Source organism: Salvelinus fontinalis, chromosome 11 (genome assembly GCF_029448725.1).
Source record: "Salvelinus fontinalis isolate EN_2023a chromosome 11, ASM2944872v1, whole genome shotgun sequence".
Lineage (NCBI taxonomy): Eukaryota > Metazoa > Chordata > Actinopteri > Salmoniformes > Salmonidae > Salvelinus > Salvelinus fontinalis.
In genome coordinates this window covers 25656762-25682736 of record NC_074675.1, presented here as the reverse complement: position 1 = coordinate 25682736, position 25975 = coordinate 25656762, and the positions used below count along the sequence as shown (strand labels likewise).

At 41.6% G+C, this 25975-nt stretch overlaps 1 protein-coding gene across 4 annotated transcripts in view; it reads right to left on the bottom strand.

Moving 5' to 3' along the window:
• Nucleotides 1-263: 263 nt before the first annotated feature.
• Nucleotides 264-25975, bottom strand: part of LOC129865374 (metabotropic glutamate receptor 8-like) — a 250393-nt gene continuing 224681 nt past the window's right edge. For 3 of the 4 annotated variants that reach the window (XM_055938122.1, XM_055938119.1, XM_055938121.1), the window contains 2 exons: nucleotides 2407-2650; nucleotides 264-1011 (listed from right to left, as the gene is read on the bottom strand). In XM_055938122.1, coding sequence (XP_055794097.1) covers nucleotides 962-1011; nucleotides 2407-2650 — 294 coding nt within the window. In that variant the 3' untranslated portion in view covers nucleotides 264-961. Of the gene's footprint in view, nucleotides 1012-2402; nucleotides 2651-25975 lie in introns of all 4 variants that reach the window. The other variant, XM_055938120.1, reaches the window with a different exon arrangement.

Here is a 25975-nt window from a genome sequence, read left to right as displayed (position 1 = left end):
GATTCAAAGGCCATTTTCTCAGAAGTGAGGTTACAAGTTTATCAACTTTCATAGCAGAATTACTTTCCCATTGTTCCTCAACTGCAGTGTATGATATACCATTTTCTAGCTCTGAGTCTTTACTTTTATCCAATGTAAAAAACACCATTTCAAATTTTGCTACAGAAGACCGAATCTAGCAAGTCGGTCACTAATATAGTAATAAACAAAAACATATACAATTGGTGTCTGCGTTGTATCTTAAAAGCATAAGCACAAATCTATACATTTGCAAAACATTCCTTTATTATAAATAAATCATTTGTATAAAAACTGGCATGCTTCAACCAGGGGATTTACAGATTCACAACCCAGGGCTACCCATTCAGTTAGCCATTCGATACAAGAAACAAACTTTCTGAGTATGCAAGGTCGCACGACAGCTGGGACAAGAATGAAAAAATCTTCACAACCACAAAAATACTTACAAGTAGAATAACAATAAACATCATGGTCGATTCTCGTAGTGTCTTCTATTTTCTCTTTTAAATATTTTTTAATTTTAAACTCTTTTAATGTCTTTTGATCTCCCATATACATTTCCCTTATGTATAACTTTTACACTGTTTTGTTTTGTTATGTTTTTCTTTTTTCTTCCTTTTTTTCTCTGGACCATAGAGCCTGCAGTGGATTTTTTTTTAAACCGTTGTCTTCACGTTTAGTTCAAAGTTTATGGCAGGACCGTTGTGCTGTGATTTGCAGAAAGAGAGCAAACGGGGCCCACTGATTGGTGGTTGGTCTTTGTGGTCCCGCCTCTCTGGTGGTAGTAGGTTTGATCCTGTCAGAACAATATAAAATGTCTCATGCTTGGTTACCGGTGGCGGTGGGAGCTCCATCGGTCTGTCCGTCTTGTCGTCCGTCAGTCCGTCATCTGTCTGAGTGACAGCTCCTTTTCTCAGCCCTCCCTCCACTTTGGTGCTGTTCAGATGGCATGATTACTGTAGCTGACATATGTTGTCTTAGTTGATGAAGCTGCCAGGGGGGGAGAGGGAAAGAGAGGAGAGGAAATATATCAAGGGATATATATTTCCTATTGACCGTAACATTAGTGCACACCTGCGTCTGGGGTCTGAGGCTGTGTTTATCAAGTCCATTATACGTTCCCTGTAGCTGTTGGTTGTAAAATGTCAGTTGTTTTCAAGCGAACTTAACTCTGCATGAGTCCAGTCAGTTGTGCCAATGAGGGAATAGATGTGTGAGTGGCCTGTGCTGTTTGTTGTGTTGTTGTTCGTGTGTGTGTGTTATTGTATGTTATTGTGTGTTATTCTAGCCGACCAAACTGCTGACTGCGAGACTTCTTCGCGTTCAGGTCTGTAATGAAGAAAGAGTGCAATCTGCTGCAGTTCAGAACACAGAACACAGTAGATTAAGCCTAATTACTCCAAACATTCCGGAACCTTCTAAACCTCTCAGAACACCCAGATCACCTCCGTGATAAAATAAATGCTTTAAACACCCACTCTGAAATCTCCACGGGAGAAAGACTAACATTTCCAGGCCGTACTGTTGAAGAGGCACGGCTAGCTCCGCACGCAACAAAGCTTTGAAGTTTACGTAAGCTGTTACACACAGTTAAGCTGAACGGGAAGCTCATTTTAACACTCTGTATGTGCCGTAAACAATAGTGCTCAAAAAAACGGTTGCAGGCAGCACTCGTGCTGCTCTATCAAGAACATTGTTTACAATTCAGATGACATTTTTATATATTAAAAGTACCGATATTTGAATGAGAGATATGAAAAAGGGCCCAACTTACATGTAACTACTGTTATACTGTTGGATATATCAGTGAAGTTGTATAGATTATTTCTGTTGTGTGTTAGTGTAGATCTATAGATTAGGTTTTTTTTCGATGAGTTTAGGTGTATAGATTGTTAGTTATATTAGTGTAGGCCAGGGATCATCAACTAGATTCAGCCACGGGCTGATTGTTTTTTGAGTGGATGGTCGGGGGCCGGAATATAACTACACATAATTTGGAGACGGCAAATTGACCGCAAGAAGCCCAAACAGATATGTTTGCCTAAAACGTAATCATTTCAAACCTTAATAACATTTGTATACGGTCACGTGTCTCTCTACTGTGCGTGGGAATACTTGATTTCCAAAATGTGTATTTCATTGGAGCTGATTTCCTGCTGTTTTGACAGTCTTTTATGTCCAACAATGAAATTTCAACAAACACTTTATTTTTATTTATTTTTTTAACTTGTGGGGGCCAAATAAAACCATTCAGCCCACGGGCCGGTAGTTGGGGTACCCTGGTGTAGATGTAGATATGCATACTGCTAGTATAGGTGTATACAATATACCATTAGATATATAAGTGTATTATGTATAGGTTAGTAAAGGTGTGTTCTTACTCACTGTTGGTCTCCATGCTCTCACACAGCTCCGTCTTGACCTCTCCGTTGGGCCTGTCGCCTCCCTTCTGCAGCTTGCCTGACATGGCGGCGGCGGTGACGATGGCCTTGAAGCTGCGTTTACGCTTGGGGATGTTCTGCTCCGGGTGGAAGATGATGACGTAGACCTTGGGCATGTACAGCATCCCCAGAGAGACAGAGGCGCTGAGGCTGAGCGAGATAGTCAGGGTGGTGGTCTGGATGTACATCTGGAGAGGGGAGGGGGGGGGGGGGGGGGGGGGAGTAAAGGCATCAACATACTGTAACCATTCTACAAGTGAATTCTGCTAGTTTTGCCCTTTTTCAAAAACTACACACGGGCAGAAACTAAACACTAACAACTGTACACCGACCAATCTACACCGACATAAACCATACGCTGATACAAACCATACGCTGATACAAACCATACGCTGATATAAGCCATAAGCTGATATAAGCCATAAGCTGATATAAACCATACGCTGATATAAACCATAAACTGATATAAACCATACACTGATATAAACCATAAACTGATATAAGCCATAAGCTGATATAAACCATACGCTGATATAAACCATACGCTGATATAAACCATACGCTGATATAAACCATACACTGATATAAACCATAAGCTGATATAAACCATACGCTGATATAAACCATACGCTGATATAAGCCATACGCTGATATAAACCATACGCTGATATAAACCATACGCTGATATAAACCATACGCTGATATAAACCATACGCTGATATAAACCATACGCTGATATAAACCATACGCTGATATAAGCCATACGCTGATATAAGCCATACGCTGATATAAGCCATACGCTGATATAAACCATACGCTGATATAAACCATACGCTGATATAAGCCATACGCTGATATAAACCATAAGCTGATATAAACCATACGCTGATATAAACCATACGCTGATATAAGCCATACGCTGATATAAACCATACGCTGATATAAACCATACGCTGATATAAGCCATACGCTGATATAAACCATACGCTGATATAAACCATACGCTGATATAAACCATACGCTGATATAAACCATACGCTGATATAAACCATAAGCTGATATAAACCATAAGCTGATATAAACCATACGCTGATATAAACCATACGCTGATATAAACCATACGCTGATATAAACCATAAGCTGATATAAACCATACGCTGATATAAACCATACGCTGATATAAACCATAAACTGATATAAGCCATACGCTGATATAAACCATACGCTGATATAAACCATACGCTGATATAAACCATACGCTGATATAAACCATACGCTGATATAAACCATAAGCTGATATAAACCATAAGCTGATATAAACCATACGCTGATATAAACCATACGCTGATATAAGCCATACGCTGATATAAACCATACGCTGATATAAACCATACGCTGATATAAACCATACGCTGATATAAACCATACGCTGATATAAACCATACGCTGATATAAACCATACGCTGATATAAACCATACGCTGATATAAACCATACGCTGATATAAACCATAAGCTGATATAAACCATACGCTGATATAAACCATACGCTGATATAAACCATACGCTGATATAAACCATACGCTGATATAAGCCATACGCTGATATAAACCATACGCTGATATAAACCATACGCTGATATAAACCATACGCTGATATAAACCATAAGCTGATATAAACCATAAGCTGATATAAACCATACGCTGATATAAACCATACGCTGATATAAACCATACGCTGATATAAACCATAAGCTGATATAAACCATACGCTGATATAAACCATACGCTGATATAAACCATAAACTGATATAAGCCATACGCTGATATAAACCATACGCTGATATAAACCATACGCTGATATAAACCATACGCTGATATAAACCATACGCTGATATAAACCATAAGCTGATATAAACCATAAGCTGATATAAACCATACGCTGATATAAACCATACGCTTATATAAGCCATACGCTGATATAAACCATACGCTGATATAAACCATACGCTGATATAAACCATAAGCTGATATAAACCATACGCTGATATAAACCATAAACTGATATAAACCATACGCTGATATAAACCATACGCTGATATAAACCATAAGCTGATATAAACCATACGCTGATATAAACCATAAGCTGATATAAACCATACGCTGATATAAACCATACGCTGATATAAACCATAAGCTGATATAAACCATACGCTGATATAAACCATACGCTGATATAAACCATACGCTGATATAAACAATACGCTGATATAAACCATACGCTGATATAAACCATACGCTGATATAAACCATACGCTGATATAAACCATACGCTGATATAAACCATACGCTGATATAAACCATAAGCTGATATAAACCATACGCTGATATAAACCATACGCTGATATAAACCATACGCTGATATAAACCATACGCTGATATAAACCATACGCTGATATAAACCATACGCTGATATAAACCATACGCTGATATAAACCATACGCTGATATAAACCATAAGCTGATATAAACCATACGCTGATATAAACCATACGCTGATATAAACCATAAGCTGATATAAACCATACGCTGATATAAACCATACGCTGATATAAACCATACGCTGATATAAACCATACGCTGATATAAACCATACGCTGATATAAACCATACGCTGATATAAACCATACGCTGATATAAACCATACGCTGATATAAACCATACGCTGATATAAACCATACGCTGATATAAGCCATACGCTGATATAAACCATAAGCTGATATAAACCATACGCTGATATAAACCATAAGCTGATATAAACCATACGCTGATATAAACCATACGCTGATATAAACCATACGCTGATATAAACCATACGCTGATATAAACCATAAGCTGATATAAACCATACGCTGATATAAGCCATACGCTGATATAAACCATACGCTGATATAAACCATACGCTGATATAAACCATACGCTGATATAAGCCATACGCTGATAGAAACCATAAGCTGATATAAACCATACGCTGATATAAACCATAAGCTGATATAAACCATACGCTGATATAAACCATACGCTGATATAAACCATACGCTGATATAAACCATACGCTGATATAAACCATACGCTGATATAAGCCATACGCTGATATAAACCATACGCTGATATAAACCATACGCTGATATAAACCATACGCTGATATAAGCCATTCGCTGATATAAACCATACGCTGATATAAACCATACGCTGATATAAACCATACGCTGATATAAACCATACGCTGATAACCCTATACTGGCTACTATACTTTGTCAGAAATTATACTTGACAAAACCCCTTTGGTATCATATCACCAAGTGGAGGCTTCATCAGAACTAAACACAAACATGTTCACGCACACACATACACACACACACACACACACACACAGACCCCTCCACCATCGGAGGGATTCCTCTCAAAGCGCAACCACTCATCTGTGTCCATCCCTGACTATAGCATGGCGCAGGAATCACAGCTAGCAGATGGCCAGTCACGCTTCTTCAGTCACAACTGCACAACACAGCCCCGGCTAGCCAGCATAGCGTTCCGCTGAGGAGGAAAACAAACCAGTGCTCCACCGCCCCCTCCCTCGCCAAGAGAGAACAGGCGTGAACAGATTACACATGTCGACAGTAATACCAATTTACAGTATATCCCCTCTAATGAGAGCATCCGGAAAGAAGATGAGAGAAGGCTTAGACGTTGAAGTGTGTGTGTGTGTGTGTGTGTGTGTGTGTGTGTGTGTGTGTGTGTGTGTGTGTGTGTGTGTGTGTGTGTGTGTGTGTGTGTGTGTGTGTGTGTGTGTGTGTGTGTGTGTGTGTGTGTGTGTGTGTGTGCGTGTGTAGGGTGGTGGAAATTATCCAAACATTATGTTGAATATAATAACAAACTACATTCATCAATCTGACTCCATTATCATGTGAATGCTATAGGTACATAATCGTATCCAGTGGGCATAGCCAAGGTTGCAAACCTTGCATCACCACTCGAAATACTATAAGATGCACAAGTCTAGGTTTACCTTCATGCAATTATTAAGAGGCTGAGGGACAAGGAGCTAATGTCTTGCAATCAATGTCCTAGCATTTAATGATTGAGTTAACCTTGACTCAGAGACGCAGGGTTGGAGACCAAGCATTGATGCTTTGTATATTATTAATAACATTTACCATTAGACATTTCACCAAATAATAATTCAAAGAATATTACTCCGAAATTTGAGTACTACGGTTCGTATCCATTTTAAAGTATCCATAATTATTACAGTTACACAATATGAATACAATTAACAAATGACAGACACCAGAAATCTTCACATTAAAAATTATACAAAATATCCTGAGTCTTAACAGCATAGAAAATTCACCACTATGACCATACATCGGGAGATTGGTTAACCAATGACAACATGATCACACACATACACACACACACACACAGACCCCTCCAACATGATCTAAGTTCAAACCCATATTTTATTCTTCCAAGAATGCCAACTCCCAGTATCTCCTTTCGTCGAATTAACATCAGTTTGCATGGCCCAAAACATTCATACAAAAGGCATAGAACTTCACACTCCTTCTCTAATGTAATATCCACACCTCAACACCGTCACTCCTGTGTCGCTCCTCTCTGAACTATCCGCCGTCAAGCAAACAGAGTAACACAGATTCTCTGTCACAATAAATCCATAGCACTTAGAGTACCATGAAACACATCAAAATTCATAGCTCTTTATGAACTCTTTAAACAATCCAAACATGACAATTTATTTCACAAAGTAACATTCATTTAGTCGATTCAAGTTTCATCAGTCTTCACCTCTCCTGGCTTCAGTGACCCTAGGACTTCTGTGGTGTCACGTGTGCTCCCTTTCCGGCCTCTAGGTCACCAGGCTGCTCGTTATGGTGCACACCTGTTACCATCGTTACGCGCACCTGCGCGTCATTAGAACCACCTGGACTCCTTCACTCCCCTGATTACCTTCTCTATGTATGTCACTCCCTTTGGTTCCTTCCCCAGCCGTTATTGTTTCTGTTTCATGTCTGTGCGTTGTTCATGTTTTGTATTATGTTGCGTTTATTTACTAAAACACTCACTCAAACTTGCTTCCTGACTCTCAGCGCACATCGTTATAGAATAATGCCTCACCTAAGGGAAGCATCAGGGAGTGCTTTTTGTTGTTGTTCTTTTTGTGTCAGGTGGAATGACGTTGGGTCCGGGAGCCGCTACAGGCTCTCATGCCTCAGCCGGCTCGTCGGGCTTTCATGCCTTCGTCGGATCGCCAGGCTCCCCTGCATCCACCAGATCGCCAGGCTCCCCTGCATCCACCAGATCGCCAGGCTCCCCTGCATCCACCAGATCGCCAGGCTCCCCTGCATCCACCAGATCGCCAGGCTCCCCTGCCTCAGCCGGTCTGTCAGGTTCCCGCGCATCAGCAGGGATGACCGATCCGCTCCTGATCCCCGGGATCGTCAATTTGGTCGGCGTCATGCGGCTAGAGCCGCGTGTCGGGGAGGGGGTACTGTCACGTGTGCTCCCTCTCCGGCCTCTAGGTCACCAGGCTGCTCGTTATGGCGCACACCTGTTACCATCGTTACGCGCACCTGCGCGTCATCAGACTCCCATGGACTCCATCACTTCCCTGATTACCTCCCTATATATGTCACTCCTTTTGGTTCCTTCCTCAGGCGTTATTGTTTCTGTTTCATGTCGGTGCGTTGTTCGTGTTTCTTGTTTTGTATTATGTTGCGTTTATTTATTGAAACACTCACTCCCTGAACTTGCTTCCCGATTCTCAGCGCACATCGTTATATGTGGGAATGTCTCTCCATCGAGATGGCCAGAGATAAGGTGTGTTTGACCCCGATTATAGCCCACAGATGGTCAGCCATTCAAACAATGCCATAAATCGTGACTGAGTCATCACGCTGGGCCAGCAAGTCGCTAGAGGAATCTTTATCACTGGCCTTCATCATCCTTCACATTTGTTCACTCTCTCTAGTTTCCACTAGGTGTGTGTGTGTACATATGCATGTGTGTGTACAGTGTGCTCTGACAATGTACTAACGGTGTGGACTGGTACACATTTCTAGGCAGGCCCTGAGGCCTGCGTGCCATGACTTTGGCATGGCAACAGTATGAACTGCGTGTCAGTGTGTGTCAGTTAGCATTATAGGTGTGATTAGAAGGCTAATGTGATGCTCGTAACGGGTTTATGTGATGCTCCATTAAGCGTTATAGGATAGGTACTGTTTGGCGTAGCATAGAGAATTTTTGACCAACCTTAACTTGGTGATACTATCTTCGTTCTCGATTCGGCCAAACATGTATCTTTTTAAAATGTCTGTGTCCAGTTGGAGGTGGTTTGTTTGAATTTTGAAAATGCTTCGTTATTAAAATGTTTTGCTCCATGAAGTAATTGAACAATGTGTATGCTGCCATCGTGTCTATTTCAAATGTTCTCTCATTGAGGCAGGTGACCCATCACCCTAAAGTGCTGCATGTCATGATGACACACACCTGTCTTGATCAATTGGCCGAACGAAGATAGTATCGCCACGTGAAGTTTGGTTCGAAAATTCTCTGTGCTACGCCAAACAGTACCTATCCTGTAACGGCTATCCTGTAACGGCCTGTAACGGCTAACTGCCAAAATAATGGAATCACTTGAGTAATTGAGGGATACAAAGTATATTGAAAGCAGGTTCTTCCACACAGGTGTGGTTCCTGAGTTAATATAGCAATTAACGTCCCATCATGCTTAGGGACATGTATAAAAATGCTTGGCAGGCCATTATTTTGGCTACCGTGGCTATGCCGCCATAGGATGACAATGCCCCCATCCACAGGGCACGAGTGGTCACTAAACGGTTTGATGAGCATGAAAACAATGTAAACCATATCCCATGGCCGTCGCAGTCACCAAATCTCAACCCAGTTGAACATTTATGGGAAACCTGGAGCGGTGCCTGTGGAAGAATGTTGTGCGTGTAGAATCTATGTGTGAGCAGCTCCTCAATGCCAGCTAGGTGTGACTCAAATAGCAGGTCACCCTGTTAGCTAAGCTCTCTGTCCCGGTGACATCACTCTCCTCTCACAACAGCTCTGGAGAGTACATATCGTACCAACACAACAACAGCTGCCTAGAGGAAGAATAGGGCTAGAGAACACATGTATGCAGTAGGTGCTACTCATACAGTCAGACTAAGGTAGCGAAGAATCCTACCAAAAAACGACCATTTAATTCAAAATGTCACTGTGTCCCACTGGCATTGACGTATAACTAAGGGGAATTTTGATTTAATTGCAAGTTAGGATTCCCTCCTTCTTAGAGCAATACCTTTGGTGCACTATATGTGGAGAATAGGGTGCCATATGTGATTTGCCCCATTTCCCTCTTCAGTGACTCATCAAATGCTCATCCAACAACATGGACACTCAACTCCTAATATTTGATCTGAGTTATCTTCACAACGGTCCGCGTTATCTACTTTAATAGGATACAGAGCAGCTAACGAGGTAGAAAGAGGTAGAAAGACGGGGAGAAAGAGAGAAAAAAAACAGAGCGAGAAAGGGAAAAGAGCGCAAGAGAGAGAGGCATTCCTCAGAGCACTAAGCCCCATTATAAAAGCAGCACGTCTGGAGATAGCAGTCTCCATTACACTCTGCTGAGAGCATGGGGATCCACCCAGCAGATGTTAGCTGTACAGCCACAAAGCCACACAGCCACACACACACACACACACACACACACACACACACACACACACACACACACACACACACACACACACACACACACCACACACACACACACACACACACACACACACACACACACACACTCCCGCTCTCACGCTCTCACTCTCTCCTTCTCTATCTTTTTCTGTCTCTTTTATTCCCTCCCTCCCTCTCATTCTCTCCTCTCTATATCTTCTCCATCCCTCCCTCGCTGTGCAGGTACGATAGGAGGAAATGGGAAATATGTGCTTTAGTGGGGCTGACCCGTTGTGATCTGTGTGTATATTTGCGGCCTCTACCAAAGTCACAGAGAATAGGGCCATTAGCTCCACTCTGCTAGCCACCACTGCTCTCCTTCCTATGGTATCAAGCTGTCTTTAGAGAAGTCAATACTCTAGGCTTTATGTCATTACCTCCATCCATAACCATCACTTAAACCACAGGGTTGGGGAGTAACGGTTTGTAATCCGTTTACATGTAAGAGATTACAACAACAAAAAAGGTAACTGTAATCCATTACATTATGAGCAAAAAATATTGTAATCAGATTACAGATACTTTTGAAAAACTAGATGATTACATTTAAATTCAGAAAGGATGTTTGTGGGAAAAAATCTTTGACACTTCTCTGGTTGTCTCAAAGACATTCAAATCAGCATTGAAAAAAGGCGCAAGTTTAAGTTTGTTCCACCTGAGCGAGTCTGACCACAAGTCAGAGACCACTATGATGACACACAAAATGTGTTAGATGGATCCTGGGGGAAGAGTAGGACTAGGCTTTTGTAGGCTACAGTCCAAACAATGTCTTCCAATGGTGCGGCTGGTGTCGGCATCCAAGATTATCCAACTTGAATAAACGCTTGGAGGTAAGGATAACAGCAGTGGTGTAGTCTACGGCGATACGGATATCACTTATTATTTGACATCTACATAGCTCATTGATGTGAATCACACTGCTGCTCTCATATATATCCATTGATTCTTGAAGAACATAACTTATAAATGCCTCTTGAGCTTAGTCACACTCCATGAGAACCCAAAATGTAAGCTTGTTTTTCTCCTATGTTTGTAAACATTGTACATGTAAACAACCACTGTAAAACCTTATAACATGGTTAAAACAATAATTTTGATGGATGGTCAGTCCTTGCATCCATAGCTCTGTCTAGTAATCTGGGTGTGGTTCCATTTCTCCAGGCCCATCCCTCAGCTTTTTACCAAAACAGAGGCGGGGCGACCATTTGTGAATTTGCCCTTTAAACAGCTGCATATTATCAAGATATCAAAGTGTCACCAACAAAAAGGTAAACAAATAGGCCTACGGTAACTGTAGCATAAGGCATTCCTTTTTCACATTCCTTTTTCACATAAATAGCACTTTTCAGTAGTGCTCAAAGCATGACATTCCATGAGCGCAGCATTTATTTTTCAACTTGAATCAATGAGCCCAATCAGTCCTCCATGAAAACAAAATCATAAACAACAGAGTAGGGCTGGCTAATAACTCCTTAGTTTTGGGGTTATGCTCAGGTAAAACAATTTGGCTAATCTATACTTTCATATTTCCAAGTCCTATTCTTGAAGATCAAGGGGTATAACATTTATTGTAATGACTGGAATTCTGATAGACTTTGGTTTTTAATGTAAAGATATAATTTAATCGTGTTATTATATGTAGTAGAAAGCGATGGGTTAGAATAAGCTTACATAACCAAACTATAAAGTAAAAATTAACATCCATATATGGCCAGCTATGTAAACTTGAACATTGATTTGTCCTGCAATAGATTTCATTCAATTAGTAACATAGATTTTTGTCTTCTTCTAATGCCTCTTAAGGGGAAAGTAATCTAAAAGTGAATGTAATCAGATTACGTTACTGAGTTTAAAGTTACATTACCGATTAAAATTTTGGACAGGTAACTAGTAACTGTAATTGATTACATTTAGAAAGTAACCTACCCAACTCTGGTTATTACTCTGCTGCTGGGACTGACTGGGGTCATCCCAGGATACTGCCAATCTCTCTCACACACACAGACACGGACACACTGAGCAAATGCTCCAGTGTTAATTCAACACAGAGAGTGTTTACTTAACACTGGTACGTTGTCTATTCCATGCCACACTTTTCAGAGTTCAATTAACACACTGCTTAGTGTAAAGCCTTATTTGCTTATTTCCCAGAGTGCCTTGCCTTTCGAGTCAATTGTAGAGTTACTAACCATTACTTCATTTGTTAGTGACAGAGACATGGTTGTTGCATTCAACCATTTTCAATTTTAGAAGACAATAAAACACATATTTCATAAGAACTTGTTTTGAGGGATTAGATGTACCCTAATACAGTGGCCTGAAATGCATGGTTAACAGGACACATCAGGCCTGAAAGTCAAATTATGCGGGTTTACAAAGTGATCTGCAATTCCTATTGCAATCCAGCCAGAGAGAGGATATAAAACATTTATAATTTTTATTAACCAGAAACCTGCATTAAGAATGACCACCGGGTTGGGAAGGCTAAGCTGTGACACTTCCTAAACCATCTCAACTGGAACAACCATTTCAGTAACGGGTGAAATAAGTCCAAGTAACAGATTGGATTAGTTTAGAAAAATGTATGTTATTTATATTTGAGTAGCATGATGTTAATTAATCAAAGTACAGTAGCAGTCAAAAGTTTGGACACACCTACTAATTCAAGGGTTTTTCTTTATGTTTTACTATTTTCTACATTGTAGAATAATAGTGAAGACATCAAAACTATGAAATAACACATATGGAATCATGTAGTAAGCAAAAAAGTGTTAAACAAATCAAGATATATTTGATATTTCAGATTCTTCAAAGTAGCCACCCTTTGCCTTGACAGCTTTGCACAGTCTTTGCATTCCCTCAACCAGCTTCATGAGGTAGTCACCTGGAATGCATTTCAATTAACAGGTGTGCCTTCTTAAAAGTTAATTTGTGGAATTTCCTTCCTTCGTAATGTGTTTGAGCCAATCAGATGTGTTGTGACAAGGTAGGGGTGGTATACAGAAGCCCTATTTGGTAAAAGACCAAGTCCATATTATAGCAAGAACAGCTCAAATAAGCGAAGAGAAACGACAGTCCATAATTAATTTAAGACGTGGAGGTAAGTCAATAGGGAAAATTTCAAGAACTTTGAAAGTTTCTTCAAGTGCAGTCACAAAAACCATCAAGCGCTATGATGAAACTGGCTCTCATGAGGACCGCCACAGGAAAGGAAGACCCAGAGTTACCTCTGCTGCAGAAGATAAGTTCATTAGAGTTAACTTGTCTCAGTGCTGTTAGTTGCTACTTGGCTATCTGCCAAACTTTTCATTTTTCTACCCCTTTTTTCCCCCAATTCTATGGTATCCAATTGGTAGTTCCATCGCTGCAACTTCCGTACAGACTCGGGAGAGGCGAAGGTCAACCCAGCCAAGCCGCACTGCTTCTTGACACAATGCCCGCTTAACCCGAAAGCCAGCCGCACCAATGTGTCGGAGGAAACAACGTACACCTGGCGACATTGTCAGCGTACATTGCGCCCGGGCCTGCCACAGGAGTCACTAGTGCACGATGGGACAAGAACATCCCTGCCGGCCATAACCTCCCCTTACCCGGAAGACGTTGTTCCAATTGTGCGCCATCCCATGGGTCTCCCAGTCGCGGCCGGCTGCGACAGAGCCTGGACTCGAACCAGGATCTCTAGTGGCACAGCTAGCACTGCGATGCAGTGCCTTAGACCACTGCTCCACTCAGGAGGCCCTTCGTTTTTTATTTTTAATACATTTACCCAACGTCTTTGTTTTTTCCTTGCTCGACTTTTTTCATTCTACTTTTTCACCCAGGACGCTATATCTGGACATGGTTCTACAGGATCTCCACCAGACGAAGCTAAGTAGTAACATTAACACTGTCATCTAATTGCAGTCGCTGTACTCATAATATACAGGAGAACTATCGCCTTCTGGTGAGGATAGCCGTGTTGCAAGTACAGCTTCAGATGCAATCGTTAGGCAAGGGCAATTTAAGTGTAGGAAGAGCCTGGTTCCTCAGAGCCTGGTTCCTCTCTAGGTTTCTGCCTAGGTTCCTACCTTTCTAGGGGGGTTTTCCTAGCCACCGTGCTTCTACATCGCTTGCTATTTGGGGTTTTAGGCTGGGTGTCTGTATAGCACTTTGTGACACCTGCTGATGTAAAAAAGTATTCCTAAATACATTAGATTGATTTGATTGAGTTAACTGCACCTCAGATTGCAGCCCAAATAAATGCTTCACAGAATTCAAGTAACAGACACATCTCAACATCAAGTGTTCAGAGGAGACTGTGTGAATCAGGCCTTCATGGTCGAATTGCTGCAAAGAAACCACTACTAAAGGACACCAATAAGAAGAGACTTGCGGTGGAAATTTTTCCTTTGGTCTGATGAGTCCAAATTTGAGATTTTTGGTAACAACTGCCTTGTCTTTGTGAGATGCAGAGTAGATGAATGGATGAACTCTGCATGTTCCCACCATGAAGCATGGAGGAGGAGGTGTGATTTATTTAGAATTCAAGGCACACTTAACCAGCATGGCTACCACAGCATTCTGCAGCAATATGCCATCCCATCCGGTTTGTGCTTAGTGGGACTATCATTTGTTTTTCAACAGGACAATGACCCAAAACACACCTCCAGGCTGTGCAAGGGCTATTTGTCCAAGAAGGAGAGTGACAGAGTGCTGCATCAGATGACCTGGCCTCCACAATCACCCAACCTCAAACCAGCTGAGATGGTTTGGGATATGTTGGACAGCAGAGTGAAGAAAAAGCAGCCAACAAGTGTTCAGCATATGTGAGAACTCCTTCAAGACTGTTGGAAAGGCATTCCTCAAGAAACTGGTTGAGAGAATTCCAAGAGTGTGCATAGCTGTCATCAAGGCAAAGGGTGGCTACTTGGAAGAATCTAAAATATAATTTGATTTGTTGAAAACTTTTTTGGTTACTATATGATTCCATATGTATTATTTAATAGTTTTGATGTTTTCACTATTGATCTACAATGTAGAAAATTGTAAAAAAAAATAAAGAAAAACCCTTGAATTAATAGGTGTGTCCAAACTTTTGACTGGTACTGTACATGCAAAAAGATGTTGAAACAAACAATTCTAAAAATCAACCTGCAATAGAGCACGCGTGGTTTAGGTTTAAAACTAGTTATTAACACCGACACTGGGGTCCTTTTACACCAATGAGTGTTCATTTAACACTTAGAGACTAGAAATGTTACACTGAAAAATCAACACTAGGTAACACTGGCCAATTTTCTGTGCACAACTAATGAGAGTTTTTCAATATGTGATGTCATTGAAACTCTTCACGTGTTACACTACAGAAGCCGAACCCTCTACACATGGTAAGTGCGACCTCTGTATACACACAGATGTCAATTACATCATATGACCATTCGACCATATCAACATCAACAATGACGTGTATGTTTATACAGACACTAGGGTACAGACGTTGTCTCACTTGTCTATAGTGTGTACCCTTGGACAGCGTGTTAAGCTTCTCCATCACATGGCCATTACCACAAGGGGAGTAGGAGAAAGGGACTGTGCATTTCAAGTGCACTCAGTTAGCTATTGAACAACAGATTACCTTGCAGAAGGGCACTCCTCCTCAACACGTAATGTCCCCCATTAAGATGCCTACTACTCCAGCCAGCCTGTTCAAGCTGTCAACAAAGGTCTGTGACACATACACACGCGCGCACACAGTCACACACGTGCACACACACACGCGCGCGCACACACACACACACACACACACACACACACACACACACACACACACACACACACACACACACACACACACACACACACACACACACACACACACACACACACACACACACACACACACACACACACACACACACACACAAAAACACACACAAAAACAGACACACAAAAACAGACACACAGACCCTTCATTGCTCTCAACCTCATGCAGCCTGTAGTGGTATTTCAGTGTAATGCATCAGTAGTAGTACTCTCCCTGGGGTTGTAATGCTACACACTCGATCAGCAAACCTGGTTTGCCAATCTGACATGTAATATTACATATGTTATCACATGTACTGTTACATAGGTTCGGACAATTAAATAGCCTCTACGTTCACGTGCACTACTACATAAGGTACGTAAGCTGTCACGTGTACGACTACAGTACATAATGTACACTCTCACGTGTACTCATCATGACCAAAGCAATGGAGGGAGCCAAGAAATCTAAAACCTCCAGACCATAGAATTACCAACATGGACGGCTGCAGTTGGCTACAACAAGCTCGAAGCACAGAGAAAGAGGAGAGGTTGCATTAACGACATGTATTTTCTCCGTGACTAAACTGAGTACAGCATATGTCCACTCTGACCCCACAGCGCTGTGTGGATGATATGATGAAGTGTTACAGAGGGAGAGAGAGTGGGGCAGAGAGAGAGAGAGGTATGTCGAACCAATCAAATCAAATTGTGTTTGTCACATGCGTCGAATACAACATCTGCAGACCATGAAATGCGTACCTACGAGTCCTTTCTCAACAACGCAGAGTTAAAAAAGTATGACAAATTTGCTAAATAAAAAAAAGGAAATAGTAATAAAATAAATAACAATAACAAGGCTATATTCAAGGAGTACCGGCTCTGCTTTAATGTGCAAGGGTAGCCTAGTGGTTAGAGCGTTGGACTAGTAACCGAAAGGTTGCAAGATTGAATCCCCGAGCTGACAAGGTAAAAATCTGTCGTTCTGCCCCTGAACAAGGCAGTTAACCCACTGTTCCTAGGCCGTCATTAAAAATAAGAATTTGTTCTTAACTGACTTGCCTAGTTAAATAAAGGTTAAAAAAAGGGGTACAAGGTAATAACATGGCTATATACCAAGAGTACAGCCTTTGAGGTAATTTAACTAATATGCACATGTAGGTAGGGGTAGAAATGACTAGAACATATATTTATAGATAATAAACAGAGCAGCAGCAGCTAGTGTGACTGTGTGGGTGAGCATATGTAGTGTGTGTGTGTTGTAATGTCAGTATAGTATGTGGTGAACGTCTGAGTCCAGTGAGTTCAGAGCAAGACTTGGCACTCCGGTACCGTTTGCCGTGTGGTAGCAGAGAGAACAGTCTATGACTTGGGTGGCTGGAGTCTTTGACAAATTCTAGGGCCTTCCTCTGACACCGCCTGGTATAGAGATCCTGGATGGCAGGAGGCTCGGCCCCAGTGATGTACTGGGCCGTACGCATTATCCTCTGTAGCGCCAAGCAGTTGCCATACCAGGCGGTGATGCAACAGGTCAAGATACTCTCAATTGTACAGCTGTAGAACCTCTTGAGGATCTGACGGCCCATTCCAAATGTGTGCGTGTGTGCGTGTATCTGCATTTGTGTTTGTGCGTTAGCGCTCTTGACGGCCGGACACGCACACTAAATATTAACCTGAGAGAGAGAGAGAGAGTGCCTGTCCAGTCTCACCACTCCCAGTATACGCTGGGCTTTAAAAAAGAAGCATTTCTAATGCTCAATATTGCATTACTACATCACATTTCAGGCGCTGCGGTCTGGGTTTGGAGCGAAGAATATCAGGGAAGACAGGCGCACTAAAGCGTGGGTCGTTGCCAGAACTAAGCATTCCGCTGAATTACAAATTCCATTCCGCCACGCTCCAATTACAAAAATCGCCCTCGACTTAAACGCTTAGCCGTGACAAGTGACCAACCAGATGACACATGCTGTGCTCTCCCACCGCCCACCTCTCTCTTTGCGCTTCTCTCTCACTGACCCCCCCCCCCCCCCCGACTCCTTGGGATGTCTTAATAGTGTTTTTAATGAGTGAGCTGGCTGTAGTGAGCACCTGAGGATCCTAAACATATTCAGACTGCCATTTGGAGTCCCCACCTCCTCCTCCCCTCTCTCTATCTCTCACCAATCAATCAAATCAAATTCATTTATAAAGCCCTTCTTACATCAGCTGATGTCACAAAGTGCTGTACAGAAACCCAGCCCAAACCCCCAAACAGCAAGCAATGTAGATGTAGAAGCTGTGTAGAAGCACCAGGGGACAAATCATCTCTCAGTCAGTCTTAAAGTCCAATTACGCGATGTGGGAGGGACAGGGACAGTGGATGGGTAACAGCGGGTAGATAATTCAAAGCATCCATCTTCACCTCAACTAGAACTTTCGGTACATGTGACAATTCCAATTGGACTACTCCTGTATGACACCTTTGCTCCAAAACAATTGAACACATATGATGCCACCGTGGAGTCAAAGGCAACATTCCACATCGTGTGGACAATAACGTGTTCTATTCAAATCTATGATCATAATGAGAATCATAATGAGGATCCGGATTCCTACCTAACGTTTAACAAGAACACAGCATACTGGCGAACCAACAATAATTATCCCTATAATAACAGTAATTGTAACAGAATCAATTGTCCATTAATTATAGTAATCAATGCATCTCCCTCAAGCCCAATATCTTCAAATCCATTTCCTGTCATTACAGCTAATGTTATTCCTCTGATCGAGATAGCATTGATCTTGTCTAATAGACTCACTGGGTCTGGTCTCCCTCCTTAAAAGGAAAGCCATCAACATTCAGTACAGGGTGAAAACAAGTCCAATTCCCAAGTTAAAACTCACACAACAACAAGTCACGGTTAACAAGCTAAGAGTTTCTCTCAAATCCAGCTGAGCATCTTAATTCACCATCATTTCGTACTGCCTTCCAAATCAACATGATCTAATTATGAGTGGCTATATTTTGTTCAGTTGGCCTATTAACTACAGTGGCTTACAGTCTCAAATCTCTGGAAGACTGAAACAGGTTTCCCTCAAGCATTTCCCTGTATTTAGCGCCATCCATCATTCCTTCAATTCTGACCAGTTTCAAAGTCTCTGCCAATGAAAAACACCCCCATAGCATGATGCTGCCACCACCATGCTTCACTGTGGGATGGTGCTCTCGGGGTGATGAGATGTGTTGGGTTTACGCCACACATAGCGTTTTCCTTGATGGCCAAAAATCTAAATTTTAGTCTCATCTGACCAGAGTACCTTCTTCCATATATGGGGAGTCTCCCCACATGCCATTTTGGCGAACACCAAACGTGTTTGCTTATTTTTTTCTTTAAACAATTTTTTCTGACCACTTTTCCATAAAGCCGAGCTCTGTGGAGTGTACGGCTTAAAGCGGTCCTATGGACAGATATTCCAATCTCTACTGTGGAGCTTTGCAGCTCCTTTAGGGTTATCTTTGGTCTCTTTGTTGCCTCTCTGATTAATGCTCTCCTTGCCTGGTCCGTGAGTTTTTGTGGGCGGCCCTCTCTTGGCAGATTTATTGTGGTGCCATATTCTTTCACATTTTTTATAATTCAAAGTTTCGGATATTTTTTATAACCCAACCCTGATCTGTACTTCTCCGCAACCTTGTCCCTGACCTGTTTGGAGAGCTCCTTGGTCTTCATGGTGCCGCTTGCTTGGTGGTGCCCCTTGCTTAGTGGTGTTGCAGACTGGGGCCTTTCAGAACAGGTGTATATATACTGAGATCATGTGACAGATCAAGTGACACTGAGATTGTACAGGTGGACTTTATTTAACTAATTATGTGACTTCTGAAGGTAATTGGTTGCACCAGATCTTATTTAGGGGCTTCATGGCAAAGGGGGTGAATACATATTTCCCGCACCACTTTTCCGTTTTAATATTTTAGAATTTTTTGACACAAGTAATTTTTTTCATTTCAATTCACCAATTTGGACTATTTTGTGTATGTCCATTACATGAAATCCAAATAAAAATTCATTTAAATTACAGTTTGTAATGCAACAAAATAGGAAAAACGCCAAGGGGGATGAATACTTTTGCAAGGCACTGTAGGTCTCTACCACAGGCTGTGGACACGTCCCCAGAGCACTCCGTGTGAGACAGAGGGACTCGACAGCACAACAAGTCTAGGCACGGCCAATGTTCCTTTATAGTGTTTCCCGTCCTTCACTCTCCCAGGTCTGACGATGGTGATGTGCAGGTCCAGTTCTGCTCTCTTTGTGCAGTTCTGATCTGTTCTGTTCTGTCTTGTCACAGCCGGATAGCTTAGCAGCATTGTCTCTCTGCTGCTGTCTCAGGTGTATCACTACATTATCAGTGTGATAGAAGTGAGGATGACCTACATCTGCACATTTCTCCCGAACAATACGGGAGAAATCGGACTCTTGGGCTTACATGTCAGGACTGTTCTCTTGATACTTAACCATGTCTCTGGACTTCACACATCTCCTGAAATATGTTACGTTAAAGACTCTGGTGACTATGGATTCTCGTTCAAGTGCTGTCTGTAACTCCAAATGTTGTAACCCTCGATCTAGACTTGCCATTATCTTGCTGCTTCTTTTGTCTGGAAATGTCCAGTCTAACCCAGTTACTGACATTCTTACCCCTGCCGAATTAAGTAGTCAGAGTGGCCTGAAGTTTTTGCATATGAATGTAAGAAGTCTTCTGCCGAAGCTTGATTTTGTGAGTATATGGATAAAAACTGCCAACCTGGATGTATTTATGCTTTCTGAAACCTGTCTTAAAAAAATCTATTACAGACAAAAATATTGGCATAAATGGTTTCAATGTTTTTCGTACAGATCGTAAATCTAAGGGTGGTGGTGTTGCTGTATATGTAAAAGACGGTGGTCGTTCTGACTTCTGTTACTAAACTTAGCAATTTGAATATCTGTCTTTCAACCTAAACCTTGGCTCATCTTTAAATATTGTTGTATCTTGTTGTTATAGACCTCCATCTGCTACTGTTGGCCCTCTGGATTGTATTTTCAAATTGTTATCACAGAATGTCAATTCTGAGTTTGTCCTGATGGGTGATCTGAATCAGGACTGGCTAACATCTAGCTCTGATCAACTTAAAATTCTGTGCAATACCTACAACCTCACTCAGATTGTCAACAGTGTAAAACTAGGTTGAATATAAAATATCCTCTGAAATCCTCTTTGATTGATTTGATCTTAACCAATACTCCTCATCGTTTTAATGCTTCTGGTATTTTTGTAAATGACATAAGTGATCACTGTGCTATTGCCTGTGTGAGAGATGGTAAAATTCCTAAGAAATCTCCACGTGTTATTACGAAAAGAAACTGGAAGCGGTTTGATATTCAAGGTTTTTTACATGATGTAGCATTGAATGGAATAGAATGGAATTAATCCCTGATGTTGAACTAGCCTTTTCTTACTTCCACAACACATTCCAGGATGTATGCAATAGGCATGCCCCTTTAAAAAATGTTCAGGATTAAGGGCAGAGAGAACCCTTTGTTTACTAAGGAACTTACAAAAATCATAAGGGAACAAAATGCTATGTGGGCTAAAGCAAGAGGGACTGGTTTGGCAGATGATTGGATGGCTTTTAAACGTCTTCGAAATATGGGTGTGGCTATGATCCGTAAATTGAAAGCAGACCACTACCTGAAATCTACTTCACAAAATGTAAATAATCCATCCAAATTTTGGCAAGTAGTGAAAGGTTTGGAGTGCAGAAAAGATACACAGCTTCCTAAACAATTGTTGGTCGACACACATATTGTAACTGAGAGAACCTCCATTCTGAAAGCCTTGAACCAGCATTTCTTAGATGCAGGCAGTTTATTTGAAAAGGTCAAAGGTATAATTGAGCCCCTTATAAATGTATCTGACACCCCTGTGCACTCCTTCACCAGGTTCTCCTTTTCATCCTTCTCTGTTTCAGAAGTGTGTAAAGCCCTGAAAGAAATTGATTTAAAAAAATCCCCTGGCCCTGATGAACTAGACCCCCGGCTCCCACACCTAGCCACAGACAACATTGCTCCCCCCTTAACATGTATTTTTAACCTTACGCTTGATGTTAAGGAAATCCCCAAGTTACGGAAATCTGCTTTTGTACTGCCTCTCCTGAAAGGTGGAGATCCCTCGCTACTTGACAACTATCGACCCATATCAAAATTGTCTGTACTGTCAAAGGTACTGGAGTCCTTAGTTAGTAGGCAGCTAAATACCTACTTCCAAGAAAACAACATCCTAAATGGAATGCAATCAGGTTTTAGGTCTGGCCACAGCACTGTTTCAGCAACATTTAAGGTTATAAATGACATCCACTGTGCTCTTGATAAGAAGTTACATTGTGTGTCTGTTTTTATTGATTTGTCGAAGTTTTTTGACATCGTGGACCATGCTGTGTTAGTGCAAAGGTTAAAATGTTGTGGAATTACTGGTCATGGTCTAGATTGGTTTATAAATAACCTATCAAATTGTACACAATGTGTAATGGCGGATGGTTGTAAATCTGAGTCCATAGAGGTGTGCTCAGGAGTTCCGCAAGGTTCTATTTTGTGCCCACTGTTGTTCATTTTGTATATCAACAACATTGGGGATCGTATTGAAACAGCGGATGTTCATTTTTATGCAGATGATACTGTTCTTTATTCAAGTGGTAGTAGTTTATCTTTAGCTTTTGAAAATGCCCAAAGAGCATTTAACATCATACAACAGAATCTGTATGATTTAAAGCTGATTCTAAATTCGGGTAAAACGAAATGCATGGTATTTTCAAATGCCAGGCATGTTACAAATCATGTCATTGCTACATTGGCTGGACATACTATAGAGCAAGTTAAAGTGTACAAATATTTGGGTGTGGGTTGATGATAAACTGAGCTTCACTGTGCATGTAGAGAACTTGATAAGGAAGCTCAAGCTGAAAATAGGATTTTATTACCGGCATAAGGCTTGTTTGTCTGTTGAGGCCAGGAAGGAGCTGGTACGATGTACATTACTGTCGGTTTTAGATTTTAGTGATGTTATATATATGCAGGCCTCAGCCACTACCCTGAGAGCACTTGATTCAGTGTATCATGCAGCCCTCAGGGTCATTACAAATCAGAAATGTCTAACACATCATTGTGATCTCTACAGCTCTGTTGGCTGGTCGTCATTGACCTTGCGTAGGCTTAAATACTCATATACACTGATTTATAAGGCCATACTGGGTAAAATGCCATTTTATCTCTGTTCTTTTTTTAGTCAGGACAGTAAATAAATATCAATTACGGTCCCATTCTGATTTGCTTCTAACAGTACCAAACATTAGAACAGGTCATGGTAGAAATAGTTTTAGTTACTTAGCACCGTGGTCCTGGAATTCTCTCCTGAACATTTTAAGATGTGATGATCTAGTTCCGTTGGTGGAGTTTAAACACTTGATCGATGTGTATATCATAGAAGAGTGTCATTGTTTTTAGGCCAGCTGTTTTTAGTCAAGATGTTTGTGTTTTTAATGTAATATGTAATTGTTGTACTGTATGTGTGTTTATAGTTTTGATTAATGTTGTGTCAGTGTATGTATGTAAGTTGTTTTGTCTGAAACGTTGTTCCCCCTGCTGCTATTGGACCAGGTCTCTCTTGGAAAAGAGATATTATCTCAATGAGAAAAAACCTGTATAAATAAAGGTAAAATAAATACAAAATTAAATATGTTTCTCTGAATCACACGACTCAGTACACACACACACATACAAACAACCAAGTAATCCCCCAGCCATTAGGCAGGTTGATGGGCCTGATGGGTCTGGCACTGCCACCAGACATGCACGCACACACACACACCCACATACAAGGGGCCTGTCGCCAACAAAGGCAGGTAGGAGAAAAACTCTAAAACACTCTCCCCATAAACCTCTCCCTAAACTAAGGCAGGTGAGTCAGATACGTACGTGCTAGGTCACTACATCCTCCTGTACAGTATCTTACAGGTATCAGGGGCCAGCAGGCAGCATGCTGTACTGTGATTTGACAGACAGACAGACAGACAGACAGACAGACAGACAGACAGACAGACAGACAGACAGACAGACAGACAGACAGACAGACAGACAGACAGACAGACAGACAGACAGACAGACAGACAGACAGACAGACAGACAGACAGACAGACAGACAGACAGATTTGACTCCCTCTGTAATTTCCCAGAATTATCCCTCTGAAACGTCCCAGTCATGCAGACAGCCTCTGTAATGTGCTTGACATTTCCAATATGTCTCGTCTGCAGAGTGGGGGAAAAGAACATAACAACCGTATCTAGGGGAACATTCAGGAAATGTTCACGTTTTGATGTTTATTTCATTCTGTTGTCATTGTCGTTCAGTAAAGGCAATGTAAAATGAGTGCTCCCAATCGCTGCCTTAAGAGTTTGGGTTTCGTTCTCCCAAGGCGAATGATTGTCGTGCATGCATATGTATGTTTTTTTTTTCAAGGGTGTGTGTGTGGGGGGGGGGGTTGGGTGGGGTCTCCTATGGTGTAGTCTGCTGCATCTCTGTGCTTGATGGTGGGATCTGACACCGTCTCCTTCTACTGAAGTTTGCCAGGAATGTTCCATATCCCATCAGAATTGTTTAACTACAGTGCACAAAATATTCCGTTTTAAAAATGAATGGCGCTTTTTCAATGTGTTTCTGTGCATGTGATCATACAATACAGAGAATTTCTAAACGCTGTTTGAAAATGGCTGACATCATGATACCCACGTCAAACAAAACTAGGCCGATATTGCCGAGCCTAGTGTGTGTTTGTGGATGATTGGTTGTCTGGATGGATACCTAATCTACAATAGTGTAATATAGAGTACAACTACAGTAACCCAACAACAGAGTTGTGATGTTAGCTAAATCTTCCCAGTTCTGACCTAACCCCTGTTATCATGTACAGTAAACTTTCTGTGATATCTCCCTAGAGCACTGGGCCTAAACTGCAGCTCCTGACGCTTTAGCCTCTCTCGTTCTCGCTCTCTCGCGCTCTCTCGGGCTCTCGCTCTCTCGGGCTCTCTCTCGCTCGTTCTCTCTCTCTCTCTCTCTCTCTCTCTCTCTCTCTCTCTCTCTCTCTATCTCTCTATCTCTCGTTACAAATGTCATATTATGTGCAAATAGTTAAAGTACAAAAGGGAAAATAAATCAAATATGGGTTGTATTTACAATGGTGTTTGTTCTTCACTGGTAGGCCTTCTCTTGTGGCAACAGGTCACAAATCTTGCTGCTGTGATGGCACACTGTGGTATTTCACCCAATAGATATGGGAGTTTATCAAAATTGGGTTTGTTTTCGAACTCTTTGTGTATCTGCGTAATCTGAGGGCAATATGTGTCTCTAATATGGTCATACATTTGGCAGGGGGTTAGGAAGTGCAGCTCAGTTTCCACCTCATTTTGTGGGCAGTGTGCACATAGCCTGTGTCATGACGTTGGCCTGGGGGTAGGTTTATGACAGCCATAAATACCTCTTCCCCCCTTTTTCCTCTCTCTACTCTACTGATGTGACATTAGAAAACGAGGTTATCGAGGTTACCTAGCCAGTTATCGAGGTTACTTAGCCAGCTACACTTTCAAACAAAGTCAACAACGCAGCCACTGCTAGCTAGCCTACTTCACCAGCCAGCAGTACTGTATCATTTTAGTCAATAAGATTTTTTGCAACGTAAGCTTAACTTTCTGAACATTCGAGACGTGTAGTCCACTTGTCATTCCAATCTCCTTTGCATTAACGTAGCCTATTCTGTAGCCTGTCAACTATGTGTCTGTCTATCCCTCTTCTCTCCTCTCTGCACAGACCATACAAACGCTTCACACCGCGTGGCCGCTGCCA